The 19,330-nt window shown below is 40.1% G+C and overlaps 1 protein-coding gene across 1 annotated transcript in view; it reads right to left on the bottom strand.

The window, feature by feature from the left end:
• Positions 1 to 19,330, bottom strand: part of DUSP22 (dual specificity phosphatase 22) — a 43,538-nt gene that overhangs the window by 8,005 nt on the left and 16,203 nt on the right. The window contains exons 4-5 of the mRNA XM_030971819.1: positions 5,744 to 5,793; positions 401 to 475 (exon numbers count right to left, since the gene is read on the bottom strand). Of these exons, the coding sequence (XP_030827679.1) occupies positions 401 to 475; positions 5,744 to 5,793 (125 nt within the window). The remainder of the gene's footprint in view (positions 1 to 400; positions 476 to 5,743; positions 5,794 to 19,330) is intronic.

The raw sequence follows: 19,330 nt of genomic DNA, 5'->3' as shown, positions 1-19,330 counted from the left end.
CCAAAACAGCTGTTAGAGAAACTAATCAAATTATTAGGATTATGGAAATCACATTTAGAAATGCAGTGATTAAAATGATGAGAAATAAATAGTATGTCTTCAGCCAACACATTCCTAGTCAAATAAATCCTATAAAAATGTTTGATAAGAGAAAGTCAAGAATAATTTCTTGGGCTCCTTTCATCTCCAAGCAGCTGCCCACCCCACAGACTCCAAAGTCCTAGCATAAGGCTTTAAAAGCATTTGCGAATCTTCTGGAGCTTTTTAAATTAAAGGGGCAATTCAGTCCAAGAGGATTTTGCTACAGAGGAGAGATGACTACTAATTTATTAAAATTATGAACATCTAAATCAAGGTAGAGAAACCCTTAAAAAGTTTTTTTAATGAGCAGTATACATACCAGTGAACTAAGCAGCCTTCACCTGTGAGCCGGCACTCATGGATAAATTTGATGCTCTCTCTGAAATGCCTTGCTCTGAAAACAAAAGCAGAAGGAGGATAAAGAAAGTGCTGCATTTAGTAAAATCACTACTTAGAAAGAAAGAAATATATCCGAAAGCTCACCTCGCGCTGTTTCTAGAATTTAGAACTGAATACAGGTCTTGCAAAGTAAAAGTTATTGTCTGCCAATGAAACACAGAACTCACTGGTGTAAGTTATTTGCCACTCTATCCAAGTAAGAAACTGGTATTTTAGGCACTACAGTGTGATAAACTTTATTCTGATAACTGTCAAGTCTGTATTTTGGTTTGTGTTTGATTCTTCTTAAAAGCAGTGACTTGACCTCACATGTCCTTGTGTGCTTAGATGTCAGGTGGAACTCAGCACAACTGCACAAGCAGCTCTCCAGACATAATGTCTCTCACAGAGACACTACCTGCTACCTAAACTCGTGCTTAACTCTAACAGCTCCTTCAAGCCATGTGCTAGGGCATGTCTAAGCACTAAGACTTTCTGCTTGGCTATGTGAAATCTCTTCCTTTTGTCTCTGCTATGAAAAAATTCTCAATTCAAGCCCTATTTTCCTCCAGTCTTCTCCTTTCCGACAGCAGTACCCCTTCTGCCCGTATTCAGGGTGTCAGCCTATAGCCTGCCTGTTTTAAAGCAGCAGAGGAGAAAACCTAGAGAAGATTCCATCTGCAAACTTTAGGGTTTATATCTCATTATCCTTTACACACACCCCTTTCATTTTAAGTGGGGCACAGTGAAGGACAGCAAGCAGGCAGCTGTCATTATCTGAGTGAAGATGCAGCACTGCCTCTTTGCATCCCAGTTCCAAGTTGCTCACCCTGCCTTTCCACCTGCGAAGCTTTTAGCGCTGCCTGCAGTTTACCACAGGTGCAAGCAGCACCTCTTAGCTCAGCAGAGATGGACCAGTGGCCTTTGAGTGCTCTTGCAATTCAAGCTCACAAGTAGTAGCAGTGGAGGCAACATAGGCAGAGGAAAGAGGTTCTTAGGGGGCAGTCACTGCCAGGCCTGCTGGCAAGGTCAAACCTGAAAGCACACTGCGCTCAACACCCATGAAACACAACGTCCTGTATTCAAGATGTTTCCCCTTTCTGGGTGAATATTATACCACAAGGGTAAAACCTCAGCCCAGCACCAGCAGCCACACAAAAATCAGGAATACCCACATAAAAGGAAGCTTCCCTTCCTGCCTAACAGTGCAGCTGCTGATACTGTAAACACTCCTGTCCAGAAGGACAACACTGATGCAACAGAGTGTCACTGCCTGCAGAACTTGCAAGGGCAAGGATATCTAAATGGAATAAACAAAAAGAAGATCCCAAGCAAGGGACTCCCTCTCCAATGCAGCTCCTGCATCACTGCATACAAGATGGAAAACACAGCAAAAGAAGACCTGAGCAGCTTATTTGGAAGATCTCAAGGCACAATGCACTCCCAAGCATTAGGACAGCAGGTCAACTCAAGCTTTTATGTTTCTCAAGGAACTGATGAAGCATGTGGGTAAGTGAAGACAAAGCCTTACAAATGCATGAGTACTCGGACTGCCATGCCAAACCACTGGTGCTGGCTGAGTTCTAACAAATCATGGTGCTCAGGTCTGCCAGGGGAACACAAGAAGTTTCATGTAAACAAAGTTAGAGGACAAATGAGATCTCTGGCTATGTGTGCAAGAGGCTTTGCTATTGCACAATGAAGAGCTTAGATGAGATTGAAAGCATTCACTCAGATGCAGCTTGGTTAGGTCTGTATTATCTGATCTGATCTTCTCATCTTTCTCTTTCTCTCTACAAAATCTGACCAGGAGGACAGCTTCATGCACCAGTGAATTTGTTTCAATGGTCTCACACGAGTTTTGGTAATACACTTTCAACACTCTGGTTCGAAAAATATCTGTGACTGAGCATATAACACCTTTGCAAGGTACTAAACATTGTGAACTCCATTCACCCAGTTTTCTTCACCCTTTCTCACTGCTGATGCTCAGTCTGCTGATGTGCTTTCAAGTGTGTTTACAAGCATTCATGAAAATGAGAAGAGAAATAGTCACATCTAGAATGAGCGCTGCTCTATAGCATGCTGGCCCCTCCTCACCTTGAGCCAGAGGAAAGGAGGTTATGGACTCCTTCACAGCCCTATGGCATCAGGGTCTCTTCTGGAGCAGCAGGCACAGCTGCCTAAACTCATTTTCAAGGTTATGGTAACACCGTATTTAGATGAAAACTAAGATTGAGGACCGGTTAGCTGTGTGGCAAGTGCCAGACACAAAGAAGAGCGGTAAGTCTTACACTAACCACAGAACAGTTGACTATCATCTCCAACAGGAAAGTACTTGACAAATGTGTTGATTTGCAGCCCATTTGTTGGACTTCAGGACAATTTATTACATGATATCTGGCTCTTGCATCTCCCAGCTGAAAGCTGGGTCCTGAACTGCATCATCTATACAGTGGGAAAACACTACAGGAAGAAGCACCAGTACAACACCACTACCAGGATGCTGTAGAAGTTATCTGCACTTACGCATTAGCACGCTGCATAATTCAAAACTAGACCAAGAGCAGAGTTATGATACAAGAGCTATATTTTAATTTGTTCCTAGTTAGACTTCTACAAAGATTTACAAAGGTTAAGAAGACAGCATCCAAATCAGATAGGATGAAGCATCTTGATGTTTCTTTCCTTTGGTGACGTAAAGGAAAAAAATCTACCAAAATTTTCTCCTCTTAATAGGTCATCTGGCTTCTGCATTATCACCACTAACCACCTGACTGTTCGAGGTTAATTCCTTAGAAACAGGCAGCCAAAGACAATTAACTGGAACAGGATAGGAAGGGAAGATTTTATTTCTACAGAAATAACTTTTTAGTGATGAGTTCTATAGAGGATGACATTTCTAGAGCAGTTACTGGCCCAAGGTAAAATTCTCACAGACCAGGGAAAACGTTGATTTAACATCTAGGAAGTACCTTGAGTCTGAAAAGCAATTGCTTTCTCCCTGTGCTTGCTAGGGGCAGAACAGGGGAGTAAAATAAAGCTTTTGAGACACTTTAGTGAACACCCACATGCTAACAGAGGAATCCCTGCTGTATTTCCCTGGCAAGTCATCCCTCTGAGGAAAAGAACTCCACTAAACCAGTTTTCTAGGAGTAAATGTGCATTATACACAAAAGAAACCAGAGGTTTCCTTCAGAAAAATTGAGTGCATTAAGAACTAACAGTCCCAAAACTCAGTGGGTAAAAGGCTTCCAGTTGGTCCTTGCTGTTGGGAAACAGACAGGAGAGCAGAGTGCACCCCATCAGTTGTACCTGACAGGGCTCATTGCTAAGAGAACACAAGGACCTGCAATACAGGATGCTGCTTGGTTGGTTGTTTTTTTCTCCCTAGAAAGAAACCAACAAAATCCCTCTTTAAGAAAAAGAGGGTAGACATGCAAAGATGTTGCAGAAGGACTAATTCCCTTCCTGTTCCCTAGCTATCCCTCCCTCCACGGTGGGCACAGGCAGTATGGTTAACCACTCCTAAATAAGCCTGCATCCAGTCCTCACAGGCTAAACAAAAAGAACTTCCTCTTTCTTTCAGAAGACTGCATGTGCAAAGCAAGCGACGGGGCTATTTGTGAGCATCATGATTTGATTTTACTTGAAGGCCTGGACTGTATAAAGTAAAAGAAGAAAAATCAGTTACTCATCAAGTTTTATTTTAAGTGATCGAATGTATCAGTATTAGAAGTAATGACGCTTGTTTGCAACCACCTGATACCAAAGCAAGTATTTTAGATGCCTGCAGTGTAACAGAAACAATACTCATGCAAATATTCTATCTTCTTACTGAAGCCTTAAGAGCCTTGGAACTGCGCCAGACAGCTCAAGCACAGGAGCTGGTTTTGCAATATAACTCCTTGATATTGAACAGTGAGGGAACTGTGCATTGATTAATGTTCATCATAAATGCCATCCTTTCTCTTTCCATTCCCAACTGATCTCTATTAACAAAGGAAATTAACAAAGGAAAACAAAGATTTAGAAAATTATGTCAAAAATGCTACACACTTCAAAATGCCAATGAACAATTAATGACATGTGAATGTTTTCCTCTAATCTCATATTAGCTTTCCTTCCCAAAATTATATTTCTTTAAATGTATTTATTTTTATTCTAAATATTAAGGCCATGGAAGTTGTCCATGACAAAGGCATTAGCTCTCTTCCTTCTCATTACAGACCTGAAATTTAGGGGATTTGGGTATTTTTTATTGCGGGTGGGGTGTGGTGCTTTTTTTTTCTCCTTCCCCTAAAATCATGACAGAAATGCAGAATGAGAAGGCAAATCATCACACATCAAGTGCCACACTGGAATCTTTCTAGAGTATGAGAAACACATGCTCTAAAAATATCTCCCAAAAGCATGAGCCAGAAAATTGCTATGATACAAGAGAAAAGCAGTGCTGCACTTCCTTCCGTACCTAGCAGACCTCTTTCTACTACTTGTTTCTCTACCAAAAATTGGTAGCAGGATGTGGCTGAAATCCCCCTCACCTCTCCCCAACATAAACAGTGAGCCCCAGAAGAAAGAGCTAGTCACCATCCAGGTTCTTTTGTTTTGATTTCTTTTTGGAATCAAGACTTGCCATGCTCAATTAAAAGCAGGGGTAAATCAATTAGCATTACATGAACTTTAGCAGAGATGAGAAAGAGCAGGGCTTGGACACCCTAGTTACAGTATCTATGTCCTCAAGGTGAGAGTCACTGCAGGGCAGAAAACTCCCTGCCATGCCAGCTTATACTAAGAGCAACAGGGACTTCTGAGGCAGGTTCAAGAAGTCCCCAGCAGATTATCACAGTGGTAGTTTGCATACAGGGATTTTGTTCTGAAGGCCCACAGTGAGGAATTTATTTCAACCCTTGAGGCACCTTCAAACCTCTTTCAAATATTTTGTTTTGTTAATGGCTGCAGTTGGCACTAAAAAAAAAAAAGGAGCCAAACACAAAGATTTACAAAAACAGTGGTTAGAATAAACTGTGACTGAATTAGGCCCAGACTCACGAAGGAATTCCTGAAGTTTAAGGCTACAAATCAAGAGTGTTTACATAGTGAGACTCCTACAAACACATACAAAAAGCAGGGTCAAATGAAGTGTTACTATGTTTTCTTAACAGATTAGACCCCACATTTGTGTAATACTCATTAGAGATCAGAATCAGAGCTTTCAGCAAATTTTAAAATAGGCATCATGGGATTTCTGGGGTTTTGTGATTTACTTTTAAAAAATACTTACAAGTTCTGCGAGGGTGAGTCAGCAGCAGGAATGCACAGATACTTCATTCCCTGTGTAAAGAAGTAAAAAGGTATGAGAAGAAAAGATTCAAGTTAAACACATTCATCCATCACAGCACAAGTCCTGCTCTAGACTGGTGGAATATTAATGATTTTGAGGAAGCAACACCATCATTCAGACAGAGATAATCTCTATACAGTCAGATTTAAAAAGACTTGCTTTCACATCGCTATGGCACCAGCATACAGCTTAGTCATGCTTCTTCCAAGGCTCCATAGTGAGCTTCTGAAAAAAAGGAGCATCTTTACTAAAAAGATCTAAACTTCTTTCTAAAAACACAATTGTTCTTACATTTCTAGGAAAATGAAGCTGCATCTTCTCCTGCTCTTCCCTTTCTCTGAACAGATGTTACAGCTTGAAATTGTGATATGCAGTTTCTTTTAAACTCACACAATCATTTTTCTTTATCCAGTTGATAAACCAAACAAAATTTATTTCAAAGAAGAAACATGTTTGTGGTATAGATTTTGTTTTTTTTTTTTTTTATTTTTGGAAATCTTCAAGAAGGACAACCATAAAACTCATACTTTTCATCCACAAAATTAGCCTCTCTTTCTTAGTCAGCTATCATATTAAGTTACCAGATCAAGTAGGGAAGTTAGAAAACCATTTCTGATGCATTAAAAATGTTACTGGATATATTTAAAACAACATATCTACAATCCTACACTACTGCTTTGCATTGTCAACGTTCATTTCAACTGTCATTTTATTTTCAAAATTTTTTTTGCTCCTATGACTGTTATGAAAGGGAACAATTCTGAAAGCACATTTAGGTGACTTCTCAAATAGGACTTCCAGAATACAATCTTGCAGCTCAGACACACAAAACTACATTATTCACTGGAACTATATTGAATTATCTCCGATGCTGAGTTATGAATTCTTCACATGCACATGTAAAAACAAGAATTCAAGCAAAATGGCCATTACAAAATACACCTAAATCTATCCTTTTTTAATGATGCACGCTCCTGTATTACTCCTGTAATAATCCCACATGTTCAACACCACACATGGAAAGTCGGATATTTATGTACAAGAGATCCTTTGCCAACAAGGTGGAACACAATCTGCACCCACCAGACATTTTATTTGCCAGCTGGGGAAAGAAGAGGAATTTTCACTGCTCAAGTGTGTGTGGCTACCTAAGGCAGAATCATCTACGACCCCTTTGCTTCGCTGGCTCAGAAACCCCTCCATATTTCCCCTATATATACTTTATTTCTTCACTTGCCATTGCACAAAGAGCTCTTTTACAAGAGATCTGACCCCAGCACCATGACACACCTCTGCAAGGTGCACAAACTTCACCACTATGTCAGAGAGATTGTGGGAAACAATCAGAAACAGTCAGAAACACTGTGGGAAACCAGGAGGGCTCCACAGCCAAAAGCTGATACAAAACAACTTGTATAGACACATTCATTTAGAAAGATAGTGTAGCAGCAATATTTATATTGATAGGCTGCTGAGCCAAGGATAATTAACTATTGACAGATTAATTACAATAATAAGCATTTGTATGACACATCTGAGAGGTTTATGTTGGACACTAGTATCACTTCAAGTGAGTCACTCTAGTAGAACGAGGGCCTGAGACCTGAACGTAAATTTACATGCTATTCTTTCCCCATCACCTCTAGCAACTCCATACCATCGAAAAATTGAGAATTGAGGGCAGGAGATGGGTTAGCTCTGGAGTGGAGTACATGCCAGAAGGTTCTCTCCTCCAGCACGCACTGACGCAAGTCGTTCGCAGATTTCAGAAGCCGTGGCACATGCTGAGTGCTTTTCACAGGCTGAGTGCAGAGGGGCTTTCAGATCGTGCTCACTCTAAAAGCAGAAGTAGCACCCAGCACAAATTTAAGACCTGCAATGTTCCCTTTTTTTGTCATGGCTGGTTAGTTCCAACTACTGCAAGCAAGCATGAAACCAGCCTATGAGAGACCACACATGGTCCCAAATGGCTCATCCAAAGCCTGATCCTGGACATCTTCAGCACTTACAACTTCTAGTGAAGCTCACAGTACACTTTTTATTACTGGGCTTGCAAATGCTCAGCATCAGCCTGTTAGCTTTATTAATATATCTTCTGAAAAAGGAGATGGTTTAAGTTACTGGAATTTGGTATTTTGACTCATGTATATCACCTGTGGTTTTGGAAGGCTGTGGTGATGGACTCCTCCCTGTGAGGAAATAATCACACACTCAACTCAGAAATAGTTAGAGGTGGGATTTCAAAAGTACTGTGCAGTGACCTAACCCATCTCCCACAAAAATCAACAGTGAAACTCTCAGCAACTCTGAGCCAAACACAGTTCGGCCAGAGTTGGTAACTCCTGAGGATCCCACCCTACCATCTAGTTTTGCTTCTCTTGGTTGAAAAAATAATAATAGGATCAAATACCATTCATCATAATTGGATACTTGAAATACAACATCACCACAAGATTGTATGAGGCAGGTATTCATACATGAGACTCAGGATTTTTTGCGTAGGTACTCCTATGTTGATTGCTGGAATTAGATTTTCCTCACACATATTCTGTAGACTTTCTTTTTTTTTAACATACCAGCGTTAGGAAGACACAATTGCTGAACTCTGCTGTTTGTGACTCTTTTTGGAAAAAAAACTACCCAGAGTCATAATATTTGTATATCTGTGCCCCAAGGCACTACTGTCTTTTCTGTGCACACAGCCTGCAGGTACCGTCGAAGAACTGTCCCAAAGAGACCTTTCAAGCAGAACAGTTTATGCCAAGCAAACAAACAGCTACTTAAAACATTCAATACAGGGTACTAGCATGCAAGGAAGACAGAAACACCACTATTTTCTTACCTAGCAGTTTGTTTGCCATTCTCAAACTGCAAAGCATAAAATGTTAGGTGGCAACAATCATTGGAACAGTGACTACAACAGAGTAAGTTAAATCATAGACTGTTAAAACCAGCTTCTTGTGAAAATTTCAACAAGCTCCAAATTAGTCTCTAGTCAGCAGTTTCAATAAATAAACCTGAATCCAGTTGCAGATGCAATATCCCAGTTGAACCAAAATGGCATATTAATAAAGATGGAAAGAAAATACAAATTTTACGCCAACCATATGGAACTCTTTATTTACATCTTTTTAAATTAAAGACACTTTGTTCCCTAAGAATGACAATTCTGTAAAATTATTCAGTGAAGGAAGGACAGAACAACTCAAAACAGGTATTGCGCCAACTTCACCTACACACACTAAATTAGGTGCTACAGAGCAGCTACTCATTTCACGACATGGTTTTTATTTGAAACAAAGGGGAAAGCTTGCAAAGCCTAAAAACTGATGAAAAGAGAAATACCATTTAAAATTCTATACAAAGTACTACATCCCCTTTACTTATTGCATATTCTTGCATATATGTTGTTATTCAAAAATTTCTTAAGTTGACAGCTATGCCAGTCATGCTTTATCTCTCCAAACATGCTTTTCCTCAGAGCACCCAATTAAAATCTATTGCTCCAGCCTTTTTAATTACACAGAATTTTTGTATATTATTAGGTAATATAACATCCCAAACATATGGAATGGGTACAGACCCAAGCTCCTAGGGTAATGAGATGCTGAACACAGCATTTTTCTGCTCATCTCAATTCACTACTACTTTCCACTTGTTACTTTGAAATCACTGCACACTTTCTCCATCAATCACTTTTACCACCGAACACCGCTACCTTTCCACACACACACACCAGACTTCTTGCTTATTACTTACATGGTGATCCTAACTGATGCCCCCATCAAATAAAAGCAGTGCTTCCATTTCTTTTGGTTATTTAACCAGTTATCATTGTCCCAAAAACACCCAGTAAAATAAAATATATTTTACTTTTTTGATTTCTGTTTCAGCAGAGTAACCACCAAAACTAGATTTCTCTTGTAGGCCCTGAAACTGAGTGCTGCAGTTAAACCGATACAGTGAGAGCTAACAAAACTATGGCAAGTATTCAGATTTCAAGATTGTCAAAGCTGAAACAAGGGAGAGTAAAGTAAAATTTCTAAAATGCGTTGTTGTTTGAGAAACAATAACACTTTCATCACAGATTCTGGAATTAATAAGCCAGTTCTACTGCAGTGAAGATCAAGGGATTAAACCAGATTTCAGGTGCATACATATATATGCAGAAGCTTTACATTACAGTCAATAAGGCATCAATGGAATTCTGTCAATATTCAAATCCCTAATTATTTTAGAGGTTGATCTACTAAGGTCGGAAACTGAACAGTTTTGTCACAATTGGAAAAGTCAGTAAGACTAAAGAACAAGACTCTCCCAATATCATTAGTTTTTTAAAAAGATAATTACATCTTTGCTATTAAATCCAGTATTTCATTCAGTGCTCAGGAACACAACAGTCTAGTATAAGGAAAACTCTGTTTCTATTCTACTACAACAGAATCTTATTTTAAAAATTCCAACTTCATTTTAACTAAACTTGTAAAAACTGGCATTTGGGGCTTTTTGGAAGAACTTGCAGAATTTTGCAGTAGCAGAATGACATATCTCTAAGTGCCAAATGTCAGCTAATGGATCAATGACTGAAAACAGGACCTTTGCAGACCACACACAAATTCAATTGTACAATACCAAGGATGATTTTGGCTCTGAACAGGATAAAGTGCAAAAAGTACTGCAAGACAAATGCAGCACCCATACAGACGGCTGCTCCTTTGCAATGATCGAGGATATTCTGAAGTCACTGAGAATGAGAATCAGTTTGATTACATCTTAACTATACTAATATATGTTTTATATGTAAAAGGAAACTGTCCAGTGATTCTTATATAAAATGAGCGCTCACAAAACAGCATGCACAAGAATAAGAAGGACTAAAAATGCTACTCATTATTTCATGTTCAGTGGGTTTTCAAGTAATGTAGTAATGTTTTTACTGATGTTTTTCAGAAGAGCATCTTTGCTGCTGCTGTACATACATTTCTGAGGTTCTAGTTAGCACTGGAAGCCTGAATCTAGACTGTCAGATTTTAAAAGTTGAGGAGAGAGGGAAAGAACCTCAAATTAAAAAATTTCTGTTGTTCTCCAAGGGCAAAGAGTAGGGGGAAGGGTCTGTTAAAAAAAGTTCAAAAAGAGCAGTATTGTATTTTTGGCATTAAACTTCTCTATTTAAATTTATGTAAAGATACCATCAACGATTTCCAAGAATTTTTTTTTTAAACCTAAAAGCCTAATCTTATATTTGTGAACCAAGATGCAAATAGAAAACCTCCAGCACCTGGCAATTTCTTTCAGGTTAGTCAAAAACCATGTGTTAATTTGAGTCGTCACATCAACAGATGAGGACAGGAGGACTTATTTTTGTTTAGGGGCATTTCAGCAAAAAAGCTAAAGTGGGAAACAGCCGGCACAAAGCTTCCTCAAGCCAAACCAATGAGAATTTATAAAGGGTTTAGTCCAGTAATGCACCAAACTGAGCCTGCTAAACTGAAAACCGTTCAACCGTTTGTTTGTCCTTTCAGTTACTTTCTGTAGCAATCACCATTAGTGCTGATTTTATTAATGACTCATAGAAAATGCACTTGTGTTTCAGCCTAGAATAACCACTAATTGACTTGAGCGAACAACACACTCAGGTTTGGCTTTGAAAAATATTATAAACAAAATTGCAATTACATGAACAATGTGAACAGCAGCAAATGGGATGCTTCTGCAATAGAATTCATACGTTTCGTTCTTGCTATCAGGAATAATACAATGGCATTTTTTTACAATGCTGGTTCATAGTTATCTAAGGAAGTAGTCTCAGTGACACTTCTGAAAAGCTCCTCAAGGCTGGAATGTGCCAATCACAAATAGAAAGTGTTCTGTTAAAACTCTCCTTCCCCATCTCTCCTCTCTAAAATTAAAAGAGGCAAATGTTGAAAATTTAAGGATTTTTTTAATTGCACAGAGCTGTGGTTATTATTTCTAATTCTAACCCTGAATTCTCCTTCTAATCTGTCTCATGAAAGAATGCAGAGTGGGAGAAAACACTAATGACTTTCTATTAAATTGTGGTTTATCTCCTTCAGGACACACCAACAGTATTTACAGGACTTCATCTGAGAGGAAGGACTTTGTTAGTTTATCTTGACTACATGATTTATTCAAGCTCCCAGGCATGTCAAGGCATATCTGAGCACTACCAATCACACTTATCCCTGAACCCTCAAGTGGGTCCCTGAGTGCTAAAATAAAACAATATATCACAACTGCCTCTTTCTTTAAGGGAATGCTGGAACATGATCACTACATCTCTGGAATAAGCTCACTTTACTTTTTACAAGGGCATTCAGTGACAGAACAAAGAGCAATGGGTTCAATCTGAGAGAGAGGAAGCTTAGATTAGATACTAGAAATAAATTCTTTACTGTGAGGGTGATGAGACACTAGAGCAGGTTACCCAGAGAAGCTGTGGATTCACCATCCCTGGAAATGTTTAAGGGCAGACTGGATGGTCTAGTGGAAAGTGTTCCTGCCCATCCATGGCCAGGGGGCTGGAACTAGATGATTTTTAAGGTCCCTTTCAACCCAAACCATTCTATGATTCTGTGATTTGAAGCATGGGTTAACACATTCCACATCATGTCCTCTGCAGAGGCAGGTCAGAGCACTTGTCTTGTTCTGGCTAACACCATAACCAAGCAATCAGAAACACCAGATATTTACTGGTCTCAACATCCCTCATGCAAACAGCTCACCACTAAAAGCTCCAAGCAGTCCTCAACCTCTCCTCCCTGCCACCTGCCATGACAGGAACACGCTTCCCTCAACACAGCTCATGTGTGATGAGCAAGTCAAACTGTCAACTAATTTAGTGCATCACCAGAGCAGCCTCTGCCAGAGGGACCCCATCATGAAGGCCTGGCCTGACACACTTTAAAAGCTGCTTTGTGCAAGTCTGTTGGTGGCTTCTCAGTGGGCCACTGGGGTAATATTTGAAAAATTAGTCAGAGCTCCCAACTTTACAAGCAGAATCAATGCCCCAGACAGGGCATTACTTCAAACTAGAATCATCTGGTGCCGCTACACCTGAAAGAAAAATGGTAGCTGTTTTGCTCAGCATGGTCTTCTGAAACACCTCATGAGGGGAAACCTTTACCATGAAAAGACAGTGAAACATCACAGAGGAAAGTTAAGGGTTTTTGTTAGAAGAAGTGCTTGTACACTTTCTCTTGAAGTTAACACAATGGCTGAAAATCAAACAGCTTCTAACACTGGTGATATATGAGTTTAATGCTACGGATGGCAATGCAACAGTCCAACTTGACTAAATTATTAATTTGTAGAGCTGGTCTTTATACAACAGCCATGACCTTGCTATATGATATTAGCACCTCTCATTTTGAAGGTTGTCTTGCCATCTCCCTCTTTAACAGTTCCTGTAAGTGTTTGGGTTGGATCTCAATGACAACAGAGCCTGCACATGTTGCCCAGTGATACCCAGCAGGGCCTTCAATTGCCATGTCATCAAGATGCAATTTTCAAATATGAAAGGCCTTTTACAGTTCAAGACTTCTGCATGCTATCCAATATTGCAATACAGTTTTAACAGATTGGCTGTTTTCACTTCCTGAGCAGCATCTCTCCAGAATAAACATATGTCGATGTTTTGTGTTTTGCTTAAAAAAAAAGAAATTACAGCTGATTGGTTTCCCAGTATTTCCCTTTTTAGTTAGTTCATGTGAAGCAGTGATATGCCTTTGAGTCCAGACAAATGCTTTCTGGACTACTATCTATGTGAGGACAGTCCTCAGAGAGTGAAGGATGAACAGATCAAGGGCAGCCCTGCCTAGAAGGACTTGGGGGTGCTGGTGGCTCAACACAGCCGAGCCACATGCACTGCCCAGAAAGCCAGCAGCATCCTGAGCTGCATCCAAAGCAGTGTGGCCAGCAGGGCAAGGGAACGGATTCTGCCCCTTTGCTCTGCTCTGCTGAGACCCCACCCTGCATGCAGCTCTGGGGCCCTCAACACAAGGAGCACATGAATCTGCTGGACAGAGTCCACAAGAGGGCTACTGAGATGTTTAAAGGCATGGAGCACCTCTCCTAGAAGAAAAGGCTAAGAGAAATGGGATTGTTCAGCCTGGTAAAGAGAAAGCTTTGGGGTATCCTAATAGTGGCCTTCTAGTCCATGAAGGGAGCCTACAAGAAAAATGGAGAGGGACTTTTTACAAGAGCATGTATTGATAGGACAAGGGAAAATTATTTCAAACTGAAAGAGAGTAGGTTTAGATTAGATTATAGGAAAAAATTCTTTACTGTGAGGGTGAGACACTGGAACAGGTTGCTCAGAGAAGCTGTGGATGCCCCATCCCTGGATGTGCTCATGGCCGGGCTGGACGGGGCTCTGAGCAATCTGGTGTAGTGGAAGGTGTCCCTGTCCAAAGCAGGGGGTTGGAATGAGATGGTCTCTAAACTCCCTTCTAACCCAAGCCATTCTCTGAATCTATGACTACAAAACAAATGACTAAAGCAGCTTTCAGCACTTCCAAAGTTATCAGCTGAGGAAACTGGGAGCATAACACAGGATTTCTTCTTTCTTTTTTTTAAGGGTACTTCCTTTTATACATACACATAAAAATATTAATCCAGAAAGTGTAGCCATGAGAGAAAGAAGTTTCCCCAAACTTTTAATAGAAGGAAAGAATTAGAAAACTTAAAGGAGATATGGCCAAAGTTATCACATTAAGTGCTAACTGGAGATATTATAGGTTTCTGTAGTTAGAACCTAAATAGCTGCAAAAATGCAATCCACAAACTGTGCTAACCAGATTACCTGCATTGTGCCACAGCTGCCAGTTCAGTTCTTCTAAAATAGCTAACTTTGCTTTCTTGAAAAAACACACATGTAGAGTCTAACGATCACAGGTAAACATGCAAGATTATCAAGCTCAGTTAAAACTGCACTAAGACTTACAACCTACAGCCAGGCTTGAAAAATATGAAGCAAGATTCCATATCTTAATGCAAGCTGGTATGAATCCATTATCTATACCAGGTCTTCAGGCTATGACCATTTATCTTATAAACATTTCTCAGTTTTTGATAGGTGTTCAGTCATTTAGCTCTGCACTTTCTTCCAAAGGTCTGAATTTAGCAGCCAGCCATACACTTTATTTTTAATTCATAATCTTGATTCAGCACTTCTTGTGATTTCCCCAGTTGCAAGCTTCTCATCCTTAATACCTTGTGAAACAGGTCTATCACAGCATTCAGCAGTGATTAATCTTGTGCAGAGAAGTTATACATCTTCTCCACAGCATTCTCATTTTTCCACAACTTCTATTCCTCACACTTACTGGTTCTGTTCCAGTTACAGCATCGTTTCATTGCCTGTATTCTATTAATGCATTTGACTGTTTACTCAGGGAGTATGAAAGATTTTTCTAAAAGATCATCACACAGCTTTTTAACTGTTGTGTCAGTTCCCTTTCAGACTAAGTTATTGAAACCCCATTTCTATTAGAATAAAAATTTTAGAATTTGAAAGGAAAAAAGTATTTAAAATTCTTTATAAGACAACCTGTCTGAGAAGTTCTTTATTTCCAAAGACACAGTTCATTTAAGTTGTGCTGGCTGCATAAGCTGGACTGGACAAAAGAGATTATAAAATCATAGATTGTGCCAAGTTGGAAGAGACCAACCAGGATCATTCGGTTCACCTCCCAGCCCTGCACAGGACACCCCAAGAGTCACACCATGTTCCCTGAGAGTGTTGTCCAAACACTTCTTGAACTCTGACAGGTTTGGTGCTGTGCCTACTTCCCTGGGGCTCCTGTTCCAGTGCCCAACTACCCTCTGGGTGAAAAACTTTTTCTTGAAAACCAACCTAAACCTACCCTGACTCAGCTTCATGCTGTTTCCTTCAGTCCTGGTCATGAGAGTGAAGAGATCAGTACTTATCCCTCCACTTCCCCTCCTGAGGATGCTGAAGACCACAATGAGGTCTCCCCTTGAGTCTCCTCTTCTCCAGGCTGAACAGAACAAGTGACCTCAGCTATTCCTCATAAGACTTTCCTTCAAGGCCCTTCACCATCCTCATGGCCCTTCTCTGGACACTCTCCAATAACTCAATGCCTTTTTTATATTGTGGTGCTCAAAGCCACACACAGTAGTTCAGTCAGCAACTAGCTTTTCTCTGCCTTCCCCATCCCTCCACCCACCCACCATATCAACACCTATTTAGGTAGTCAAATTCAGGAAAAAAGAGGGGAAAACCACTGCTCTGGAGACAGCACGTACCAGATTAAGACGATATTGTTAACGGCATCAGAATACAAAGGAAAAATAGATAACTGTCCTCTTATGGTGCTCTGGCCAACTCTGCAGAATGAGGGGGGAAAAATCAACATACTGAAAATAAAAACCAAACAAATATTCTGAAGCCACAGAAAACAAAGAAAGAAAACTGAGGTGCATACAGAGGCAGCACACATGCAAAAAGCTAATCTTAATGCAGTTCTTCATTAACTGAGGGAACAACTGAGAGCTTCTGTGGCAGGGGACAGTACAGGCATGCCCACATGAACTCTTGTTGATTTAAAATCTATATCACTGTGATCATTACAATGTCTACCAGATGAGTGCAGCATTAAAGCTTCCTGTGACACAGCAGGAGTCAATCTGACAATGATAATGCTATAAATAAATTAATGCCAAAGGACTCCACAATCACAGGTGGCTGGTAATGGGATTCATACATTTACTACATCAAATCTCTGGTGCAGGTCAAGAGCAGCAGCAAAATTACTGGCAACTGACAAATGCGTGGTGGACTGTGAGAAAGAAGCTGCTGGTTTCAGTCCATTTCCTGACTGATGGACAGGTGTCTGCAATGCTCACAACAGTCACCACAACTGGCACCTCAAAGTGTGTCAGACAGACTGAGCACTGTGAAATGCTCTGGCTCTAAAATGCAGAGCGTAAAGACCGCTATAACCCAGCCTCACCTGTATCAACTTCCACACAAAAATGGAGCATATGAGAAAACCCACCTTTACCTCTGGAAATATATTCCAGCAATTACTAACCTGCACACTCAAAGTCTTGCTTCCTTCCAGTCTGAATCTGAGACATGTCATTTGCCTGCCACAATGACATACAGTCCTGATATGGACTTTCCACACAGAAACGGGACCCACAGAATGCCCATCCATCCCTGCCTCTCTTTGGGGATGACACCTCCCTGGGACTGGGTCTGAGCACCTGTTTGACAAGAACAACTCAGTACTCCTCCCTTTCCCAGGCCTCACACTGTCCTCCTTCCTGCTTTGCAAACAGCAACCACTGCCTAATGCAGCAGAGGAAGCATTCTTCCTTCTACCAGCATTTAAACCTGTGGTTGTGGGGAGGAATGATGACAGAATGAATAAGAATGCTTGTAATTCAGCCTCTTGGACATGACTGTCTACCACAGCCTACACTTTCCAGAATGAGATGCAGCTGTTTTCAAGCTGCTGCACAATCCACATCAACAGTCTATTTAGTTTGGGCCCACATTCATCTCCATATAAACCCCAGAAGAGGGTTAAACACCTGGAAAATCCAGAGACAAACACCTCAGTGGACCTGCGACCATATTCTTCTGTTAAGATTAACAAGATTTACCTTTACATACTTTAATTCGAGCAACTGGAACAAAAATTTTTGTCATCTGCAAATGTGCTGAGGGTGCACTCAATCCCTCTGTCTATGTCATTGATGAAGACATTAAACAGAAGTGGTTCCAATACAGACCCCTGAGGGGCACCACTCATGACTGGCTTCCATCTGGACATTGAGCTATTGACCCTCTGGATATGACCATAAAAGCAATTCCTCATCCACCAGACAGTCCAGCCATGACATTCACCTCTCCAATTTAGAGAAGGATGTTGCAGGGTACCATATCAAAGGTCTTACAGAAGTCCAGACATGAGACAACCTGTTGGATGGATCCTACAGGCCACTGCCAGACATGCCATTATCTAAAGCAGACTCGGAGACATATTTCCCCATCTACCTTTCAGTGTCTCATATTCTGAATAGAAATTTTAAAACTTAAACTAATGGATAAATAGAATAGAAAAAGCAGGTGGCAAGAAAATGAATTATTCTCCTCTGTTCATGGCTCTTATGTGGATTTATAAAACATCTGTGAATGTCCCATGGGCAGTCATCCAAAGCGCTCTGAAGGAAACAACTTGATTCACCAAGGCTGCTGCCCCTGTGCATCTGAGGGAGCACACATGGTGCTGCTGGACACTGCTCTCACTCATTACATCTAAAAATAACAAACCTGGCTCCATACAGCATGCACACCTTTCTCTTGGACATGCTACCTGCTACCCATAGGGCTTCCATGAAATAGATATTTGTATCACAGGAGATATAAACATGCATCTTTAAACTACAAAATTCTCACCAAATTGCTTAAGATCCTGCGTAATAATGGTACACTTCGTTGGAAAAATAGCCTTAGAATGCTCTCTGAATATATTTCAAAGTCAGTTTTATTAGAGGAAAAACTTCTTTGAAACATTTTATGCAAAAGAACTAAAGAATATGGAATATGGCAAGATAGTTCAGGCCAGATTTTGGCAATTTTTTTCCAGTGTAAATCACTTGAAGTCTTACAAACAATTCTGTGTCTTCACTTAATGCAAGCTAGCCATGTCTAAAGGTGTAAGAAGTCTTAGAATTCAACTAATTTTATACCTACTTTTTCCTGTTATTCCAGCTTGAAAGTACTCATGACTTCCTAAACTTTGATTATGAGCCACCATGAATCAGACATCCATAAGGGTTTGTAAATGGTGAATGAGATAATGTCCAAAAGCAAATTTCTATAAGAAAACTTTTTTTAAAGTATATCTCAGTAGGCACATGTAACCTAACCAATATAATACTTTGTTGTGAAACTCTTCAATCATTTTCTAATAGCTTACTAACTTAGGAGGAACTGAAGTAACCTATACCTAAGTCACACAGGAAAGCATACTTTTTAAAAGGTACTGTGAGCATTTCAAACAACCAGATAAAAACAGTGTGTAACATCACAGAGAGGGACAATGCCTCGAGTCACTACAGCAGAAAACAGTTTTACAATCCACAGTAAGTTGGTGTTCATCGCATAGACTGATGTTTGTTTCCATTTCTTGAGTATTGTATTTTTGACTATGAACGACAAAGAGAGATTAGGCATTCTCATTCTCTACCTACAAGACCCACTGTGTATAGAATCAGTACTTCTGATAAACCACTTTAAGTGCTCCACTCAGATGTATTATTGCATCAAAACAGTGATGAAACTTCAAAATCTGACAAGCAAGATGTGGTTAATTTGTGACTTCTGAGCGCTAAAGTGTGCATCCATATTCTTTGTTCCACACATGGGCAGAAAAGACCAAATTCTCTTTGATAACATGCTACTAATACAGTACTGTCTTTTCAATCTCTAAAAACACTTACCTTCCTTAGCATGCACAGAAAGCTTTGTCTAAT

The sequence above is a fragment of the Camarhynchus parvulus genome, chromosome 2, assembly GCF_901933205.1.
Source record: "Camarhynchus parvulus chromosome 2, STF_HiC, whole genome shotgun sequence".
Lineage (NCBI taxonomy): Eukaryota > Metazoa > Chordata > Aves > Passeriformes > Thraupidae > Camarhynchus > Camarhynchus parvulus.
This window is presented reverse-complemented; position numbering and strand designations above follow the sequence as displayed.